The sequence below is a fragment of the Paroedura picta genome, chromosome 11, assembly GCF_049243985.1.
Source record: "Paroedura picta isolate Pp20150507F chromosome 11, Ppicta_v3.0, whole genome shotgun sequence".
Taxonomy (NCBI): Eukaryota; Metazoa; Chordata; class Lepidosauria; order Squamata; family Gekkonidae; genus Paroedura; species Paroedura picta.
Window position 1 is genome coordinate 66,528,486 of NC_135379.1, and position 21,258 is coordinate 66,549,743.

At 45.1% G+C, this 21,258-nt stretch overlaps 1 protein-coding gene across 5 annotated transcripts in view; it reads left to right on the top strand.

Annotated features, from left to right (window-relative positions):
- The window catches only part of DDC (dopa decarboxylase), a 74,225-nt gene that overhangs the window by 31,974 nt on the left and 20,993 nt on the right, over window positions 1-21,258 (top strand). For all 5 annotated transcript variants that reach the window (XR_013225311.1, XM_077302979.1, XM_077302982.1 and 2 more), the window contains 4 exons: window positions 3,509-3,575; window positions 4,178-4,272; window positions 19,513-19,580; window positions 20,563-20,639. Coding sequence is in view for 4 of the 5 variants with exons in the window: in XM_077302979.1 (XP_077159094.1) it covers window positions 3,509-3,575; window positions 4,178-4,272; window positions 19,513-19,580; window positions 20,563-20,639 (307 nt within the window). In the remaining variant the exon portion in view is untranslated. The remainder of the gene's footprint in view (window positions 1-3,508; window positions 3,576-4,177; window positions 4,273-19,512; window positions 19,581-20,562; window positions 20,640-21,258) is intronic.

Genomic DNA, 21,258 nt, shown 5'->3' on the forward strand with positions numbered 1-21,258 from the left:
AGACAAACACCTTCCCAAAGGTCAACAGAAGCCAGGAGCCTAAATTGTTTTTGGGAACTGATAGGGTGGGGCCTTTGCCGTTGATTGAGGCCACTCAGCTCCAGAATGGAATACAGCTGAAGTGCCTCCTGGATACATGATTCTTGACCGAGGGCCAGAAGGAGGGCGAAGCTGGTGGCAGCTGGAGATCTCAAGGTGGCAGAAGTCAGCCCACATAAAAATCCGATGCTCTAAAGTAGCATAATTTTAAGTTCTATTTTATGATCTGTTTTAAATAGTATTATATTAAATGACATTCTTCTGGTCTTTTATGTATTAACTTCATATAACTTGGTCTGAACGACTAATCAAGTTTGAAGCCCACAAAGGGGGAAGTGGCGGCTACGGAAGGTGGGGTGCAGGGCATGAGACCCAGGGCCTGCTCATCCGCGTGGGGTATGGGCCCCGCACTCCCAGGGGCCCCAGAAGGCGCCTCATAGAACAGGCCTATAGCCCCTCTCCTCCCCCACTTCCCCTTTTGAAGGACACTCGGAGTGACACCATTGCAGGGGATCTGCCACAATGGCACTCTGCTCGAGCCCTGCAATTCCTTAAACCACTCCTGATTCTACCCCACTGAAGCCCCTCCCCTCCCCTCCTCAGACCTGGCCCTTTCCAGGCCCCTATTCTGAAGTGGTAGCGGAAGGCTTACACACTCCTTTTAAAAGGATTTTTGCAGCAGGGTGCTTCTGGGCAGCCAGCTCAGTGTCCTGGTTAAGAAGGGCGGCCTCTAATCTGGAGAACCAGGTTTGACTCCCCACTCCTCCTCCACAGGCAGTCAGCTGGTGACCTTGGGCCAGTCCCAGTTCTCTCAGAGCTCTCTCAGAGAGATCACCTAATACCATCAGATAGCTAGGGTCTTCACCCAGATAAATGAATCAGGCATTTTCCCCTATGGCTGGAAGATGAGCATAGTGGTTCCTAACCACAAAAAAGGCAACAAGATCGATCCACAAAACTACCGCCCCATTAGTTTACTAAATATTGCATCTAAACTCTATGGGAAATTCCTCCTACATAAACTAGAGGACTGGGCTGCTGACAACCATATCTTACACCCACACCAAGCAGGATTTAGAAGAGGCCATTCTACCATTGACCACTGTCAAACCCTCCATTACTTAGCCTACTCCAACATAGAAGGCCCAACGAGAGCCCTATATGCAGCTTTCATTGATTTAGCCACAGCTTTTGACTCCATTGATAGGGACAGACTCTGGTCAAAGCTGAGGGAAACTAACATCGATAAATGCCTACTGGTTCTGATGCATGAACTGCACTCAGGCACCCACACAAAAATCAGGGTCGGTGCTTCAGGCTCTCTAACTAATGAAATTGCAGTAAGGAAAGGGGTAAAGCAGGGGTGTGTACTAGCCCCTCTGCTTTTCAATATTTATATCAACGATATAGTTCAAAGACTATTGGGCCCAGAATTTGTACCCCCTTCTGTTGGTCAGCAAAAGGTCTCTATCCGGCTTTATGCAGATGACATGGTCCTGGTTTCCCTTACAAGAGTTGGTCTGAAAAAGCTACTTAACAACTTGGGTACCTATTGTAAGGAAGAGTCCCTTTCCATCAACTACACAAAAACAAAAGTTATGGTTTTTAGGAAAAGACCTAAAAAATTTATCTGGAGTATAAACAATATTCCTATAGAACAGTGTAGCACATTTAAATATCTTGGAATCACTTACAGTGAGACCCTAAACTGGAATGCCCACCTTGCAACTATAAAGGCCTCTGGTCTAAAAATCATTGGAGCCATTCTGAGATTTTATTATACCAGGGGAGGGTTTCTAGTTGACCCAGCTCTAAAGCTCTTTGCAGCCAAGGTCATTCCTCACCTACTATATGGCATTGACACCTGGGGCTGGAAAGAACAAATAACCAACAGCTTGGAGCCCATTCAGAACTTTTTCTTCTTTTTTGGCTCTTCCAAAAGGGTCCCCTGCAGCCCTGATGAGGGCAGAGCTTGGTTTCCCCTCACTCAAAGCCCGTGCCCACTTAGCTATTCTGAAATCTTGGAAGAAAGACACCACAACCGAATCAGATTCTTTAAGCCATCAAAGCTTTAAGCTCTTATTGAGCAAAGACAGGACTCGGTCTGATTTTTTTAGCTCCATTCTTTCACGCTATACCATACCAGATGACTTACTGCATACATCAGCCAATGTTTCTGATTCACGTGATTGGGTGTTCAAAGATGACTCACTGATTGACCACTCTTCAATACAGCTATCACAAGCAGCCCCATGGTATAAAACAATTTAAAAAGACCATACTAGAGCATCATATTTAGTAAATATAACAACACGTAATCTTAGAATGGCCCTAACATCTTTGCGGTTTGAAATGATGCCATCAGCCATGCTCTCTGGGCGATATCTCCGAATACCCACAGCCCAACCCCTGTGTATATGTGGAAATCCAACTGTGGAGGACCTGCCCCACTATGTTTTGGCTTGTCCCCTGTACTCCGAACCCAGGGGCAAATTCCTTGCCAAGTTATTACCAAACTCACACCCTATTTCTGATTTCAACAAAGTCACCTATCTGTTATCAGATGTCGACCCCTATATCTCCTATAGGGTGGCACTTTTTGCTCTGGCTGCCAGGAAGATTCGAGCTAATGCATTTTTACAGGAGCCTCCACCTTGATACACCATTTAATCCCTTTTATTGTAACTTAGTTGTCCATGTTTACATTTTTAGGTGCACAATATTGGAGAAATATTGTTTTATTTATTTATATTTGTGCCATATTGTTTTAATTGTGTTTTGTAATGGCCTTTGGCTACATACAATAAATGTTATCGTATCATATCAGATCTTAGAAGCTTAGCAGGGTCACCCCTGGTTCGTGTTTGGATGGGGAACCACTGAGGAAGTTCAAGGTGGCATTGATGGTGATAGCAACCCCCCCCCCCCTGCCTCTGGCGCTGAAGGGGGGCTGCCCTCCATCTGCTGCAACGTGACAGCACTTCCCACTTTTCAGCTTCGCTGAGTTGGATTACCTGACAGTGTGCCTTCCTCACAAAAGGAACATTCACAAACTTCTAGATTAGATTAGATTATTTTACGGCCATTGACCAACATCTCCGCAAAATCCTAGGAAATGGCTGAGCTGAACAGACTGACATGGGCTGTTCACAGGGAGGCCAGCCTCCAGGTGGGGCCTGGGGATCCCCTGGAATTAAAGCTCCTCTCCAGACAACAGAGAGCGATTCCCCTGGAGAAAGGGGATGCTTTGGAGGGTGGACTTTGTGGCCCTGGACCCCACTGAGGTCCCTGTCCTCCCCAGGCTTCACCCCCAAACCTCCAAGAGTCTCCCCAGCTTGAATCTGGAATCTGTTCACATAGTTTACGGGTGCCAGTTTGGAGCCTTTCAGAAGGATGTGCCAGGTGGTTTGCAGGCTCTGGCTCAATTGGATTTATTTTTCAATTCTGGCTTTTGCTTTTGGTCCTACAGTTTTGTGCGACTCTTGGAACCACGACATGCTGCTCTTTTGACAAACTCCTGGAGCTGGGCCCGATTTGTAAGTCTGTTGACTTGGTCTCTGAGTTCTGTGTCTATCACCATGCTTGCTCTGGTGTCTTTATTCATTTGAACTTATAACCCACCCTCTCCATTGAAGGCAGACTCAGGGCGGTGGGCAACATACATATTGTAATACGCTTAATTGCATTAAAATCATTAAAATGCATAAAATCTAAAAACTCTAAAACCAGAAGTCTAACGCCAGAACCCTAAGACCCTGGGTAGGGTGTGATGTAGGAAGGCGGCCAAATTAGATGCTACCTATTTTACTGGCCTCAACCATAGCTCTGGTGGAAGAGCTCCATTTTACAAGCCTTGTGGAACTTGGTCACCTCTGGAAGGGCCCTGGTATTTTCTGGAAGCTCATTCCACCAAACAGGAGCCAGGGCCAAAATGCCATGGCTCAGATCGAGTCCAGCTGGATTCCTTTGGGGCTGGGGACCATGAGCCTGTTAATGCTTCCAGACTTTTCACCATAGCTACATTAAAATACAAAGTTTCAAAAAACAAACAGACAGACCTTCTGCAGACAGCAGCTCCTCCTACATTGCTGATAATTTGGGAAAGTGAATGATGTTCACAGTATTTTTCTCTTTACAGGTAACGCTGAGAATATCTGGATGCATATTGATGCCGCCTATGCTGGGAGTTCATTCATCTGTCCTGAATTCCGCTACCTTCTCAATGGAGTTGAAGTAAGGGGTAGTTGTCAAAAATCAAAATTAAATCATGGATATTTAGTTCCTCCCGAAATTTCTATAGAGGTGGAAAGAGAGAAGCACAGATGCTTAGAGATGAATGTTCTTGTGTGTTCCTGTGTGTGTCCCCCCCCCCCCCCCCCCCATATAGGTGTGTGATATTTATTTTTCTGGTAATTTTGTTGTTGTTGTTCGTGGCAAAGTTGCTAAAATTAACTGACAGGAAGCTCAGCTGGGGCTATTTCAGGCAGGTTTTTTTTCACTGCAGGTTTTGATGAAAAACACAAAGCGATGTAATATTGAATTGATAACTAGAGGGAGAAAAACACACGTGGAAAACCCCCAAAATCAACAGGAATAAATAAGCATGAAAAATTGTTGTTGTTGTTAGGTGCGAAGTCATGTCCAACCCATCGCGACCCCATGGACAATGATCCTCCAGGCCTTCCTGTCCTCTACCATTCCTCGGAGTCCGTTTAAGTTTGCACCAACTGTTTCAGTGACTCCATCCAGCCACCTCATTCTCTGTCATCCCCTTCTTCTTTTGCCCTCGATCATTGGGCTCTTCTCCAGGGAGTCCTTCCTTCTCATGAGGTGGCCAAAGTATTTGAGTTTCATTTTCAGGATCTGGCCTTCTAAAGAGCAGTCAGGGCTGATCTCCTCTAGGATTGGCCGGTTTGTTCGCCTTGCAGTCCAAGGGACTCGCAAGAGTCTGTCAAGCGCTGACAAAACTCACAACAAAACTTCTATGAGAAGAAAGCTTTAATTGGTAGTAGATCAGATCACTATAACGTTCGAAGTAAAATCTGTTTGATACAAGAAAAGCAGGCACTTATCAATACTTTTCTCCTGCCCAAAACTTGAGCGTTCCCAAGGGAGGGGAGAAGTCCCTCACCCAGGTGCCATCCCAGGCTTCCTGCCAAGGTGCTGAAGTTAGTGTGGCCTTGGTCAGGCCGGCGCCTCAGGCTAGCTGATAAGCTGTTTACAGGAACCCGGCAACATTGTTTCACAATAGGGGGGAATATGCAGTGTGAATATGCAAGGATCAAAGCAATGGGGAATCAAAGGTAAACTACAAGCAGAGGCTTTGGTTACATGAGGACGTTTTGGTTACATGGGAACGTTCCAGCAAAGGTACAGCACAGACAGCATACAAGATGGAGTCAGACAGGTTCACTGAACAGTAATCATGGCAGAGAGCAGGGACTGATCCTGACAGAGTCTTCTCCAGCACCAGAGTTCAAAAGCCTCGATTCTTTGACGCTCGGCCTTCCTTATGGTCCAACTTTCGCAGCCATACATTGCAACTGGGAAGACCATAGCCTTGACTAAACGCACTTTTGTTGGCAGGGTGATGTCTCTGCTTTTTAGGATGCTGTCTAGATTTGCCATAGCTTTCCTCCCCAGGATCAAGCGTCTTTTAATTTCTTTACTGCAGTCTCCATCCGCAGTGATCTTGGAGCCCAGGAAAATAAAATCTGTCACTACCTCCATTTATTCCCCATCTATTTAACCGGAATTGAGAGGGCTGGATGCCATGATCTTAGTTTTCTTGATGTTGAATTTCAAGCCAACCTTTGCACTCTCCTCCTTCACCCGCATCAAAAGACTCTTTAGTTCCTCTCTGCTTTCTGCCATTAGAGTGGTATCATCGGCATATCTGAGGTTGTTGATATTTCTCCCTGCAATCTTGATCCCAATTTGTGACTCATCTAACCCCGCCTTTCTCATGATGTGCTCCGCATACAAGTTAAATAGGCAAGGGGACAGTATACAGCCTTGCCAAACTCCTTTCTCAATTTTGAACCAATTAGTGATTCCATGTTCATTCTCACTGTTGGTTCTTGACCTGCAGATAGGATTCTCAAGAGACAGATAAGATGCTTTGGTATTCGCATCTCTTTAAGAACTTGCCACAATTTGTTGTGCTCCACACAATCAAAGGTTTTAGCATAGTCAATGAAGCAGGAGTAAATGTTCTTCTGGAACTCCATAGCTTTCTCCTGATCCAGCATATGGTGGCAATTTGATCTGTAGTTCCTCTGCCTCTTCATAATCCTGCCTGTACTTCTGGAATTTCTCGCTCCACATATTGCTGGAGCCTAGCATGTAGGATTTAGAGCATAACTTTGTTAGCATGAGAGATGCGTGCAATCATAGAATCATAGAATCATAGAGTTGGAAGGGACCTCATGGGTCATCCAGTCCAACCCCCTGCACTATGCAGGACACTCACATCCCTATTGCTCATGTACGGTAATCTGCTATGCCTTTGCCTTCACACAATCAGCCTCTCCGTCAGATGGCTATCTAGCCTCTGTTTAAAAATTTCCAAAGATGCAGAATGAACCACCTCCCGAGGAAGCCTGTTCCACTGAGAAACCGCTCTAACTGCCAGGAACTTCTTCCGGATGTTTAGATGGAATTTCTTTTGAATTAATTTCATCCCATTTATTCTGGTCTGTCCCTCTGGGGCAAGAGAGAACAATTCTGCTCCATCCTCCATATGGCACCCTTTTAAATACTTGAAAATGGTTCTCAGATCCTCTCTGTCGTCTCCTCTCTAGGCTAAACAGACCAAGCTCCCCCAACCATTCTTCATATGTCTTGGTCTCCAAACTCCTCACCATCTTTGTTGCCCTTCTCTGGACACATTCCAATTTGTCAACATCCCTCTTCAACTGGGGTGCCTAAAACTGAACACAGTACTCCAAGTGAGGCCGAACCAGAGCAGAGTACAATGGTGCGGTAGTTTGAGCATTCTTTGGCATTGCCCTTCTTTGGGATCAGAATGTAAGCTGACCTTTTCCAATCCTGTGGCCACTGTTGAGTTTTCCAAATTTGCTGGCATATTGAGTGTAGCACTTTTACTCCATAGTCTTCTAAGATCTTGTATAGTTCAACTGGAATGCTGTCACCTCCACTCGCTTTATTGTTGCTCAGACTTCCTAAGGCCCATTTGACTTCACATTCCAGGATGTCTGGCTCCAGGTAAGTAACTACCCCCTCGTGTTTATCAGGGATGTTAAACTCGCTCTTGTATAGTTCTTCTGTATAATTTTGGCATCTTTTAAAAATCTCTTCTGCTTCTGTTAGGTCCCTACCATTTTGGTTCTTTATCCTTGCATGAAATGTTCTCTTCATATCTCCATTTTTTTTTGAAGAGATCTCTGGTCCTTCCTATTCTATTGTTTTCTTCTATTTGTTTGCACTGTTCATCTAAGAAGGCATTCTTATCTCTTCTAGCTATTCACTGGAATTCAGCTTTCAGTAGGGTGTATCTTTCTCTTTCTCCCTTGGCTTTCACTTCCCTTCTCTCCTCAGCTATTTGTAAATCTTCCTCAGACAGCCATTTGGCTTTCCTGCGTTTCTTTTTCTTTGGGATGGTTTTAGTTGCTACCTCTTGTACAATGTTATGAATCTCCGTCCATAGTTCTTCAGGCAATCTATTTGTTACCTCTACTGTATTTTCGTCAGGGATATGATTTAGTTTATACCTGAGTGGCCTAGTGCTTTCCCCTACTTTCTTCAATTTGAGCCTAAATTTTGCAACAAGATGATGACCTGAACCACAATTGGCTCCTGGTCTTGTTTTTACTGACTATATAGAACTTCTCCATCTTTGGCTGCAGAGCACATAGTCAATCTGATTTCTGTGTTGACTGTCTGGTGTTGTCCATGTGTAGAGCCGTCTCTTGGGTTGTTGGAAAAGTGTGTTTGCTATAACCATTGTATTCTCTTGACAAAATTCTACCAGCCTGCTTCATTTTGTACTCCAAGGTCAAACTTGCCTGTTATCCCGGTTATCATTTGGCTTCCTGCTTTAGCATTCCAATCCCCCATGATGATAAGCACATCATTTTTTGGCATTGCTTCTAGAAGTTGTTGTAGGGCTTCATAGAACTGGTCAACTTCATCCTCTTCAGCAGCAGTGGTTGGGGCATAGACCTGGATTACTGTGATGTTGAATGGTTTGCCTTGGATTCGAACTGAGATCATTCTGTCATTTTGGGGATTGTATCCCAATACTGCGTTTCCTACTCTCTTATTGATTATGAAGGCTACTCCATTTCTTCTGAGAGATTCTTGTCCACAGTAGTATACCTGATGGTCATCTGAATTAAATTCATCCATTCATGTCCATTTGAGTTCATTCCTAAAATGTTGATGTTCAGTCTTGTCATCTCACGTCCAGCTTGTCTTGATTCATGGATCTGACATTCCAGGTTCCTATGGAATAAAAATCTTTACAGCATCGGACTGTCTTTTCGCCACCAGTTACTTCCACAACTGAGCGTCCTTTCGGCTTTGGCCCAGTCGCTTCATTCATTCTGGCGCTACTCGTACTAGCCGTCTGCTCATCCCCAGTAGCATATTGGACACCTTCCGACCTGAGGGGCTCATCTTCCGGCGTCATATCGTTATGCCTATTGGAACTGTCCATAGAGTTTTCATGGCAAAGATACTGGAGTGGTTTGCCATTTCCTTCTCCAGTGAATCTCCTTTTGCTGGAGCTCTCAGCTATGACCTGTTGGTCATCGGTGGTCCTGCACGGCATAATTCATAGCTTCACTAAGCTACACAAGCCCTTTTGTCACGACAAGGCAGTGATTCTCAAAGGGGCATGAAAAATTAGAGGGCAGCAAAACCCTAGCAAGTGAAGAAGCTGCAGGTATAGAATCAGAATGGGAAGGGACTTGCAGTGTGATCTTGTCCAACCTCCTGCACAATGCATGAAATTCACAACTACCTCTATGTTCAGTTACACATGCAAAGGTAGACCTGGAAAAACGGCTGGGGATGGGACAAGTTCTGTGGCCCACACTGATTCTGTCTTTTTGCTGGCCCTTCTCTCTTTTTGCTTGCTGCTTCCCACCAATACCCATATATATTGTGATTGGCTATAGACCATGAAATTCTTCCATATGAAAGAAAGTACATTTCATATATCTGCTCTGAAACTCCCTCTACTAAGGCTGCATCTATACCTTGTAGAATATTACATTAAATTGGGTTGGATCTAACAATCTTTCAGAAGAAGGTGTTGATGACCTCAGTTTCCCCCCCCCCCTCCCACAGGTGCTCTTTCTGACCTTGAGAAAGGTTATTCCTGGGATTGTGGGATCTGAAGGGCTTCATCACCACAAGAGGTGCCAGCCCACTGTGCTGATTTATAACCACTACTTATACAAAAACTGTTTAAATATGATTGGAGCAACAACCTTCAAAGGGATGCTGGGTTGGAAATGCTCTCATAGAATCATAGAGTTGGAAGGGGCCATACAGGCCATCTAGTCCAACCCCCTGCTCTACGCAGGATCAGCCCAAAGCATCCTAAAGTAGCGATCCCCAACCTGTGGGCCGCAGACCACATGTGGTCCATTGACTAACTGGAGGTGGGCCGCGAAGGATGCCTCCCCCCCCCCCCCGGCCCTTTACTTGATCCACGATCTCGTTGCAGAGAAACAAGCTCAGGGTTCCCATTGATTTGTCATTGTCATGAGTTAAAATTTCCATGAAAATAAAATGTTCCTTATGTTCATTGTTGTGGCGTGTCTGTATCTTATTTTGAAGGGATGTTTAAACATTACCATAGTGACCAGAGTCAGAGAGCGTTAGGGCAGTGGGCCTCAGTAAAATTGTCAAGTGTTGAGTGGTCCCCGGTGATTGGGGACCACTGTCCTAAAGCATCCAAGAAAAGTGTGTATCCAACCTTTGCTTGAAGACTGCCAGTGAGGGGGAGCTCACCACCTCCTTAGGCAGCCTATTTCACTGCTGAACTACTCTGACTGTGAAAATTCTTTTCCTGATATCTAGCCTATATCTTTGTACTTGTAGTTTAAGCCCATTACTGCGTGTCCTCTCCTCTGCAGCCAACAGAAACAGCATCCTGCCCTCCTCCAATGACAACCTTTCAAATACTTAAAGAGGGCTATCATGTCCCCTCTCAACCTCCTTTTCTCCAGGCTGAACATTCCCAAGTCCCTCAACCTATCTTCATAGGGCTTGGTCCCTTGGCCCCAGATCATCCTCGTCGCTCTCCTCTGTACCCTTTCCTCCAAGTGACAACCTTTCAAATACTTAAATACCTGTTGCCACCGGTTCCCAGTCTGAACAAGGTTGGGGACCACTACCGAACATGATGGACAAGGGTTCTGCAAGTTCTCCGGAAAGATCTTTGAGCACTCTTGGGTGCATTTCATCCGACCCAGGGGATTTGAACTCATCCAGTGCACCTAAATGCCTCTCAACAACCTCTCTGTCCATGTTAACCTGCCACACAGAAACTATCCTTTGGCTACTGCCATCTCTAGATGTGCCTAAACCCTTTGACCTGTTGGGAAAAATCAGATGTAAAATAGGTGCTGAGCCTTTCTGCTTTTTCTGCATACTCTGTTAGAGTTTGTCCATCCAAACCCAACAGTGGGCCTATTGCCTCCTTTACGTTTGCTCCTCTCATAACTGAAAAATCTTTTCTTGTTACAGTGGGCTTCCCTGGACAATCTTAGCTCACTCTCAGCTTTGGTCTTTCTGATGATTGATCTACAGTGCCTAGTAAGGTGTAGGTACTCTTCTTTAGAGCTCTGTCCTTCCCTCTATTGCCTGAACATTTTCCTTTTCTTTCTTAGTTCCTCTTGAAGTTCTCTGTTCATCCAAATAGGCTTCTTAGAGCTCCTGCAGTATTTTCTTCTTTCTGGGATAGTCATTGATTGAGCATGCAATAGCTCTTGTTTGAGTAGCGCCCACCCTTCACATGCTCCCTACCCTTCCAGCATTGTCGTCCATGGTATGACACTCATCATGTCTCTGAGTTTATTAAAGTTTGCCCTACGAAAATCCAACATCCGCGTCTGGCTACAAGCTTCCTTGCCTCCCCATCTCAAAAGGAATTCTATGAGGACATGGTTACTTCCCCCTAGGGTCCCCACCTCCTTCACCTCATCCACCAACTCTTGCCTGTTGGTCAGTATTAAGTCCAGTATGGATGAACCTCTTGTGGGTTCATCTACCATTTGATAAATGAAATTGTCAGCCAGGCAGGTCAGAAAGTTGCATGACTGAGGACACTTTGCAGAATTTGTTTCCCAGCACACATCTGGGAAATTGAAGTCATCCATGATGACAAGATCCTGCAACTTGGATATTTTCTCAAATTGCTCACAAAGTGCAGCATCCACATCCTCTCGTTGGTCAGGCGGTCAGTAGCAGACATCAACCACCACACTGTTTGTTTTCCCCTCACTTATTTTCACCCAGATGCTTTCCACTGTAGATATGCTCTCCTTCACTAGAATTTCCTGACAGGTAAGCCCTTTCCTCACATACAGTGCCACTCCTCCACCTCTTCGATCTATTCTGTTTTTTTCTGAACTGTTCATATCCATCCACTATTACATTCCAGTCATGAGAATCATTCCACCAAGTTTCTGTGATGCCTACTAGATCATACCTTTCCATCAGCATGAGAAGTTCCAGCTCTTCCTTCTTATACCCTATGCTTCGGGCGTTAGTATAATGGCATCTGAATCCTTTTACTTTTGGTTCCCTCTGAGCTGGCTTTGCTGGTTGGGCTGCCCTCCTTCCTTACACTCCCTATGCTGAATGTCTCCTTCCCCTTTTGGCTTCATTTTAAAGCTCACCTGATGAATCTCCCCAGGTTCCTGCCAAACACATTCTTCCCCAGCTTTGATAAGTGCAGTCCATCAGGTGCTAGTAGGCCTTCCTCAAGAAAGCCTATCCCATGGTCCCAGAAACCAAATCTCTCCTGTTGGCACCAACTACGCAGCCACTGATTCACCTCCATTATCTTCCTCTCCCAACGCATTCCTCTTCTTTTGACAGGCAAGATTGAAGAGAATACCATTTGTGCCCCCATTTGCTTGAGCTTCCTCCCTAGATCTTGATAGTCTGTTTTAATAGGAGCGATGGTATTCAGGGACATGCCATTCATACCCACATGAACCATCACAAATGGGTAGCGATCCGTAGATATGAGGAGTTTGGGCAGCCGTTCTGAAACGTCTTTAATTTTTGCCCCTGGCAAGCAACACACCTCTCGGGTTAGAGGGTTGGGCCCAGCCACATGGCGATCCATTCCTCTTAGCAGGGAGTCTCCAATTACCAGTACTCTCCTTTTTTTTTTCTTCTCAACTCCATTTCCTTCTATCCCCGTGGCCTCTTCCCTTTGTCTTAGACTTTGTTTCGGGACCTCTTCCCTCGTTGACACTTGTACCTCCTCTGCAAGGGCCTGAAATCTATTCTGGAGCTCCAAAGGCCCCGAGAACTGTCTCGCTCTACGCCGTTGAGTCTTTTTCCTAACTGTCTGCAGAGGTTTCGTAATGAGGCCAATCCCCTTATCCTCTTCAAGATTGGTTGTATCCTCTTTATTCCGAGTTGCACAGCTCTGGTCTTTGAACTCCTCCCCTTTCTTAATTTGGGTCAGAGTAATAATCCTCTCTTCTAAACCCCCAATCCTTTCCTCCAAAAGTCTTACCAGCTTACACTTGGGGCAGTTATAGTCTCTTATCTTCAGGGAGGAAGGCAGTCATGTCACACTCACTGCAGATAATGGGATGAGTGTCCTGGAGGTCCATTGTAACTTGTAGGCAGTGCAAGTACTGATCAGCAGCAGCAGCAGCAGCAGCAGAACTCCCCAGCAGCTTTCTCCACGTACTCTCAGTTGTCTCCAGAGAAATTGTTCTGCCTCTGTACTTTTAACATATTAACAGTTCCTAAATTGATATGGTCATATACGATTGCACAATGCAATGCATTACAACAGCTCAGATGAAGGGTCGCTTTCTTCAAATACCTTTTTCAAATACCTGTAACTGTCAAATGGCAGAACTTCATGCAGTATCCCATGTTCTCCATCCAGAATATGAAGCAGAAAGAGATAAATTTCTCAGAAAATGGATTTTGAAATATTCATCCTTTGCTGACAATGTTGAGCAGTTTATGTTGATGTAGCACATTTCCATTTTACTTATTTTTAAAGTCTTGAATTTTTAGCTGCAGGGGTAGGGAATGCTGGCAAGGCCTCATGGGAATTGTAGTCCCTGGACATCTGGAGGTCCACAGTTTGACTACCCCTGGCTTACGGGCTATTAAACCTTGATACAGCTTTTCTCATCCTGTTTACCACTGAGAAACCCCTGAAACATTCTTCAGGCTTCGAGAAACCCCAGAAGTGATGTCAGCAGGCCACACCTCCCTTCCCTGCCCCCAGAAGTCACATGTCACCAGAAGTGACATCAACGGACACTTCCACCAGATTTTATATCATCAGGCCACTCCACAACACAGGAAGTGACATCACATAAATGTTTTCAGATGATTTGTGAACAGAACCAAACTTGCACTCTGGGCTGACTACCAGTTTTCTCTTCTTCACCAAAGGAAGCTGGCAGTGGAAGCCTGCAGAAACAGGGCTGGGCCAGGCCTATGCCCCTTGGTTACCTCCATTCCATGCCACAAACAGGGCTGGACACAAAGCAAGCAACAGGGCACTGGGATTACAAAATGGATCATCAAATATTACAGTATAATAAGCAGACTTCAAGGGAGTCTTCAAACGTCAGTTGATTCTTCAATATCCAGAATACTAAATAAGTCCCAACACATGTTGCTACAGGGGGGAGCCAGGGGAGGGCTCCATTTGGGGAGGGATCTCTTCAGGGAATACTTCTGTAGAGTCCATCCTCTAAGGCAGCCATTTTCTCCAGGAAAACAAATCTCCATTGTCTGGAGATCAACCGTAAGTCCAGGAGATCTCCAGAGCCCACCTGGAAGTTGACAGCCCTAGTAATGAAGCTGCAGGAAAAACCCATATTTTCTGTCTCTCTGGATGTCTGTGTAGGCAAACTGTCCTTGCTTGCTTTGATTTTGAAAAGCAAGTGACATGCATCTAAAAAGGAAAGAGGATAACCTTCGTCTCAGAATGAGGCAGTGATGTTCTATCTAACCTCTCACGTGCCATAATTTAACAATATTCTGTTGACTTTCTTTTTCCAATATGCCAAGCAGCTCGACACTCGCTAGCAGGAGGACTTGCTCAGATAAGGGCAGTGCAATTTCCTCCCTCCAGGCCGCTTGATAAACTCTTCCATGTCAGGAGAGAGGAAATATCACTGTTTGGCAAAAGCCAAACCCTGAAAAGTGCCACTGGGTGGAGGCTGATAAAGAAAACACAGGGAGAAAACGCCCTGACCAATAAAGCATCCCTCTTATTCATTTTTTATCAGCAAACAAAGCCTTTCTGCAATTTCCTGTGTGAGTTGTTATTGGCTCCCGAAGGAAATGAATCATCTGTCCACCAGCGTGGTCTAGCATTTTCCAGCATAGCAACCATTCAACAGGGTCTGAATAGATTTCTTATGCTGGCCATATGGGGTTTTTCCACCTCTCTAAATTCAGTGTATTCCCACAAAGGATCTGAACAGGGAAGCTGATGCAGTTTCTCTGTTTTCTCTGTTGTTGTTATGTGCGAAGTCGTGTCCGACCCATCGCGATCCCATGGACAATGATCCTCCAGGCCTTCCTGTCCTCTACCATTTCCCGGAGTCCATTTAAGTTTGCACCTACTGCTTCAGTGACTCCATCCAGCCACCTCATTCTCTGTCGTCGCCTTCTTCTTTTGCCCTTGATCGCTCCCAGCATTGGATTCTTCTCCAGGGAGTCCTTCCTTCTCATGAGGTGGCCAAAGTATTTGAGTTTCATCTTCAGGATCTGGCCTTCTAAAGAGCAGTCAGGGTTGATCTCCTCTAGGACTGACCGGTTTGTTCGCCTTGCAGTCCAAGGGACTCGCAAGAGTCTTCTCCAGCACCAGAGTTCAAAAGCCTCAATTCTTTGACGCTCGGCCTTCCTTATGGTCCAACTTTCGCAGCCATACATTGCAACTGGGAAGACTATAGCCTTGACTAAATGCACTTTTGTTGGCAGGGTGATGTCTCTGCTTTTTAGGATGCTGTCTAGATTTGCCATAGCTTTCCTCCCCAGGAGCAAGCGTCTTTTAATTTCTTTGCTGCAGTCCCCATCTGCAGTGATCTTGGAGCCCAGGAAAATAAAATCTGTCACTATCTCCATTTCTTCCCCATCTGTTTGCTAGGAATTGAGAGGGCCGGATGCCATGATCTTTGTTTTCTTGATGTTGTTTCAAGCCAACCTTTGCACTCTCCTCCTTCACCCGTATCAACATTCTCTTTAGTTCCTCTTCACTTTCTGCCATTAGAGTGGTATCATCTGCATATCTGAGGTTGTTGATATTTCTCCCTGCAATCTTGATCCCAATTTGTGACTCTTCTAATCCCGCATTTCTCATGATGTGCTCTGCATACAAGTTAAATAGGCAAGGCGGCAGTATACAGCCTTGCCGAACTCCTTTCTCAATTTTGAACCAGTCAGTGATTCCATGTTCAGTTCTCACTGTTGCTTCTTGACCTGCATATAAATTTCTCAAGAAACAAATAAGATGCTCTGGTATTCCCATCTCTTTAAGAACTTGCCACAATTTGTTGTGCTCCACACAATCAAAGGCTTTAGCATAGTCAATGAAGCAGAAGTAGACGTTCTTCTCGTACTCCCTAGCTTTCTCCATGATCCAACGTATGTTGGCAATTTGATCTCTAGTTCCTCTGCCTCTTCGAAATCTCAGACCACATATTGCTGGAGCCTAGCTTGTAGGATTTTGAGCATAACTTTGCTAGCATGAGAAATTAGTGCAATGGTGCGGTAGTTTGAACATTCTTTGGCATTGCCCTTTTTTGGGATTGGAATGTAAACTGACCTTTTCCAATCCTGTGGCCATTGTTGAGTTTTCCAAATTTGCTGGCATATTGAGTGTAGCACTTTTACTGCATCGTCCTTTAAGATTTTGAATAGTTCAACTGGAATGCTGTCACCACCACTAGCTTTATTGTTGCTCAGATTTCCTAAGGCCCATTTGACTTCACATTCCAGGATGTCTGGATCCAGGTCAGTAACTACCCTACTGTGGTCATCAGGGATGTTAAGCTCGCTCTTGTATAGTTCTTCTGTATAATTTTGCCACCTTTGTTTAATCTCTTCTGCTTCTGTGAGGTCCCTACCATTTTGGACCCTTTTCATACCCAACTTTGCATGAAACGTTCTCTTCATATCTCCAATTTTCTTGAAAAGATCTCTGGTCCTCCCCATTCTATTGTTTTCTTCTATTTGTTTGCACTGTTCATTTAAGAAGGCATTCTTATCTCTTCTAGCTTTTCTCTGGAATTCTGCATTCAATTGGGTGTATCTTTCTCTTTCTCCCTTGCCTTTCACTTCCCTTCTCTCCTTAGCTATTTGTAAAGCTTCCTCAGACAGCCATTTTGATTTCTTGCATTTCTTTTTCTTTGGGATGGTTTTAGTTGCTACCTCTTGTACAATGTTGCGAACCTCTGTCCATAGTTCTTCAGGCACTCTGTCTATCAGATCTAATTCCTTAAATCTATTTGTCACCTCTACTGTGTATTCGTCGGGGATATGATTTAGTTTATACCTGAGTGGCCTAGTGCTTTTCCCTACTTTCTTCAATTTAAGCCTAAATTTTGCAACAAGAAGCTCATGATCTGAACCACAATCAGCTCCTGGTCTTGTTTTTGGCTGCTGAGCACATAGTCAATCTGATTTCTGTGTTGACGGTCTGGTGATGTCCATGTGTAGAGTCGTCTCTTGGGTTGTTGGAAAAGAGTGTTTGCTATGGCCATTGTATTCTATTGACAAAATTCTACCAGCCTGTGCCCTGCTTCATTTTATACTCCAAGGCCAAACTTGCCTGTTATCCCGGTTATCTTTTGGCTTCCTACTTTAGCATTCCAATCCCCCATGATGGTAAGCACATCATTTTTTGGCGTTGCTTCTAGAAGGTGTTGTAGGGCTTCATAGAACTGATCAACTTCATCCTCTTCAGCAGCAGTGGTTGGGGCATAGACCTGGATCACTGTGATGTTGAATGGTTTGCCTTGGATTCGAACTGAGATCATTCTGTCATTTTGGGGATTGTATCCCAAGACTGCTTTTCCTACTCTTTTATTGATTATGACGGTTACTCCATTTCTTCTGAGAGATTGTTGCCCACAGTAGTATACCTGATGCTCATCTGAATTATCATTTTGCCTTTTGAACTTGTCCATTGGATTTTTATGGCAAAGATACTGGAGTGGTTTGCCATTTACTTCTCCAGTGGATCACCTTTTGTCAGAGCTCTCAGCTATGACCTGTCCGTCTTGGGTGGCCCTGCACGGCATAGCTCATAGCTTCACTGAACTACGCAAGCCCCCTTGCCACAACAAGGCAGCGATCCTTGAAGGGGGCTGTTTTCTCTGGACAATAGAAAAAAATCAGGGGTTCCAGAACTTTGTGCTGTTACTTCTTTAGGTGCTTTCAGAAACCACAAAAGCAACTTAAGTCTGTTGCAAACTTGGATGGTGCTTTAAGCATTTTTCCCTGCTGTGATTCCTTTTATTCTTCCTGTCCAGCCCTGAATGGTTAAAGTGAGCCCAATCTCAGAAGCTAAGCAGGATCCGCCCTGGTTAGCCCTTGGCTGAGAGACCTCTAAGGCATGCAATGACAAACCTCTGAAAGCCCTACAAGGTGCCCATAAGTCAGCTGCAACTTGTTGATTGTAAGCCGTGACTTCTTCGGGTGGTACTTTTCATTTCCAATTGTTTTTAAATGGTGGCCAAAAAATAAATAAAAAAGAACACTCTGTGTTAGTGGTGGGGAGGATGGCAGGTGGGAGGGGATGGGGAAAGAATGCCGCCCAATTGACCAGTATGAGTGCTCTGTGGCAGTCAATCCACAAAAGAGCATTGTTGCCTTGTAGTAACAGCTGATATCTGTGTGTCTCCAACAAAAGGTGGAGAGCAGAGATTATATTGTTATATTGGTGAAACATGCTGGGCACAAGCTATGGTTGCCATCCTCCAGATGGTGGCTGGAGATCTCCTGGGATTACAACTGATCAGTTCACCTTCCAGAAAATGTCCATTTTGGAAGGTGGATTCTGTGTCATTGTACTCCATTGAAGTCTCTCAATTCCCAAAAGCCCATCTGTCATGTACCCAAAGTCTAAATACATGCCAAGGGGGCCTGAGAGGGGGCCTTCAGCTGCTTTCCCCAGGGGGTTCTCCCAGTATCCCCTCCCCACCCCCACTCCCACTCTGTGAAGTCACCCTGGCTATCTTTTATGGTTGGTTCTGTTTACTGTTATAGAGAATGCAAATGACCTTCCCTGCCTCTTTGTGTCTGGGTGTTAAGTTGCTTGAAGAATGTTTTCACTTTGTAGTTTAGATAAGATTGCCTTTCCATGGGAACACATTTTGGTGTGCAAATCCCATGGAAGGGGTACTTGAGGGTCTCTGTTCCTGAAAATCTTCAGCAATGCTTATCTATAATGGTCAGCTGCCGTAGCTGCTCGCCAAGACTTCCAATAAAGCTTCTAAGCGAAGACTCCCAAGGGTAGGGTTTCGGGAGGGAGTGACTTCAGCAAGATACAAGGCCACAGAGTCCCCCCTCCCAAGCAGCCATTTTCTCCAGGGGAACTGATCCCCACTTTCTGGAGAGCAGTGGTAATCGTGGAAGATCTCTGGGTGCCACCTGGAGCTTGGCAACCCACTTAGTTGGCAACCCCCACTCCGTTTCAAAACCTGTTTGAGTTGCAGAATGGCAACAGGCTGGCTGGCTGCTGTTCAACACATGCACATTTGAACCCAACACTCCTGGGACTGTGGAGATTGCAGAAAGGCCCTTTAGGTCTTGGTACGAGAAAGGAGTTCAAAGCTGTTTCATGCGCTGTAAGTAGGGGCTTTTGATGCTGATTTTTAGGAACACAAGAAGTTTATGATGCCTAACAATATAGGCTAGATATCAGGGAAAAGATTTCACAGTCAGAGTAGTTCAGCAGTGGAATAGGCTGCCTAAGGAGGTGGTGAGCTCCCCCTCACTGGCAGTCTTCAAGCAAAGGTTGGAGACACACTTTTCTTGGATGCTTTAGGATGCTTAGGGCTGATCCTGCGTTGAGCAGGGGGTTGGACTAGATGGCCTCTACGGCCCCTTCCAACTCTATGATTCTGTGATTCTAAAAGAGGACTAGCATTGGGTTACATGATACAAGATAATATTCAAACATTTTACCAAGAATCCCTTCCCACTCCACAGAAGAACATGTAATTAAAATGAAAACAAAACCCCCAAAACCCAATTCTCTCTCTACTTTTTCAGTTTGCAGATTCATTTAACTTCAACCCACACAAATGGCTGCTGGTGAACTTTGACTGTTCGACTATGTGGTAAGCAAACACGGAACCTCATTGGCCTCTCCTCGTATGGCGCTTCTTGCCCCCACGGTCTCCATGTTCTCCTGTCAGAAAACATGGGCTTAAGAGGAGGGCAGGAGCTGAGAATCTGGGGATACTGTCAGTGTGTCTTGAGGCCCAAGTTTTATTACAGTGGAATGTATTTGAAGGGGAAACTAGCAGAAGATATGCTTATTAAGGATATGAGAAAAAGCTCTTATGAAGAAGAAGAGTTGGTTCTTGTATTCCGCTTTTCTCTACCCGAAGGAGTCTCAAAGAGGCTTCCAGTCGCCTTCCCTTTCCTCTCCCCACAACAGACACCCTGTGGAGTGGGTGAGGCTGAGAGAGCCCTGATATCGCTGCTCGGTCAGAAGTTTTATCCGGGCCGTGGCAAGCCCAAGGCCACCCAGCTGCTTGGGGGAAGAGCTCAGAATTAAACCCAGTTTGCCAGATTAGAAGTCCGCACTCCTAACCCCTACACCAAACTGGCTCTCTTAAGGGCTTTTTCCTCATAAAAGGAGCTATGTCTGAGGTTCATGGAGATAGGCCCTTCAATTGTATCCCTGTGTTTGTGTAGAATTTTTATCTGCTGTCAGAGCTTTGAAGAAGAAGAGTTGGTTTTTATACCTCACTTTTCACTGCCTGAAGTAGTCTCCACACAGCTGACAGACACCTTTCCCTTCCTATCTCCACAACAGATGCCCTGTGAGGTAGGTGGGGCTGAGAGAGCGCTGATAGAACTACTCTTTGAGAATAGCTCTAAGAGAACTTTGACTAGGCCAGTGGCTGCATGTGAAGGACTGGGGAAGCAAACCCAGCTTGCCAGATTAGAGGCTGCTCCTCTTAACCATGACACCATGCTGGCTCTCTCTTTAGTTCACTAATTTACCGATTAAATGGATAAAAATTGCAGCCCCACTAATAACCACCATGGAAGTTGCTGAATTCTTAGGCAATGTCTTCCATATTTGTTCAGGGTGAAGAGGCGAACCGATTTAACCTGTGCCTTTAAGATAGATCCTGTGTACCTGAAGCACGACCATCAAGAATCAGGTAGAATGCCTTTCAATCATCCTAGTCAATTCAGTAATGGTTCCCTTCAAACTGTGATGAGAGACAGAAAACATCCACAAAGCCAGAGGAGCTTCCTGGGCATGGTGGCAAGTTCTGTTTCTAGATGGTAGAGAATCTGGTAAAGTTACTGGGTCGAAAGCCATTTTTCTGTCACTCCAGATTGTAAGTGAAAGTGGAGTGTGTGTGTTTGTGTGTGTGTTGTTGGCCTGCCATGAGTAGCAATTGCCTAGCAATTAACTCTGCCTTGGAAGAAGGCTACAAATCCATTTTTTGTCTGGAACTATAATTTCGTGTCAATTTGCATTCTCACGTCAGGGAAATTGTACTTTCTGGCAACCCAAAGATAATGGTCATTTGGAAGCCCGGGGAGGATACTCTTTTGAGCCATATTATAGAGGTTACATATGCTAGCTCATTCAGGCTATCCTGGAAATGGAAGTGTAAAACTTATAATCATGGTAGCAGGACTAAATGCTGATTGCCTTTTGCCCTGCTGCTTGTTTCCAAGGCATTACGAGTAGATCATTAGATGCCTGTTTTGGCAACATGCAATTATGCCGCAGGAAATGGCGGCGGTGACAAGCCGAGACAGTTTCAA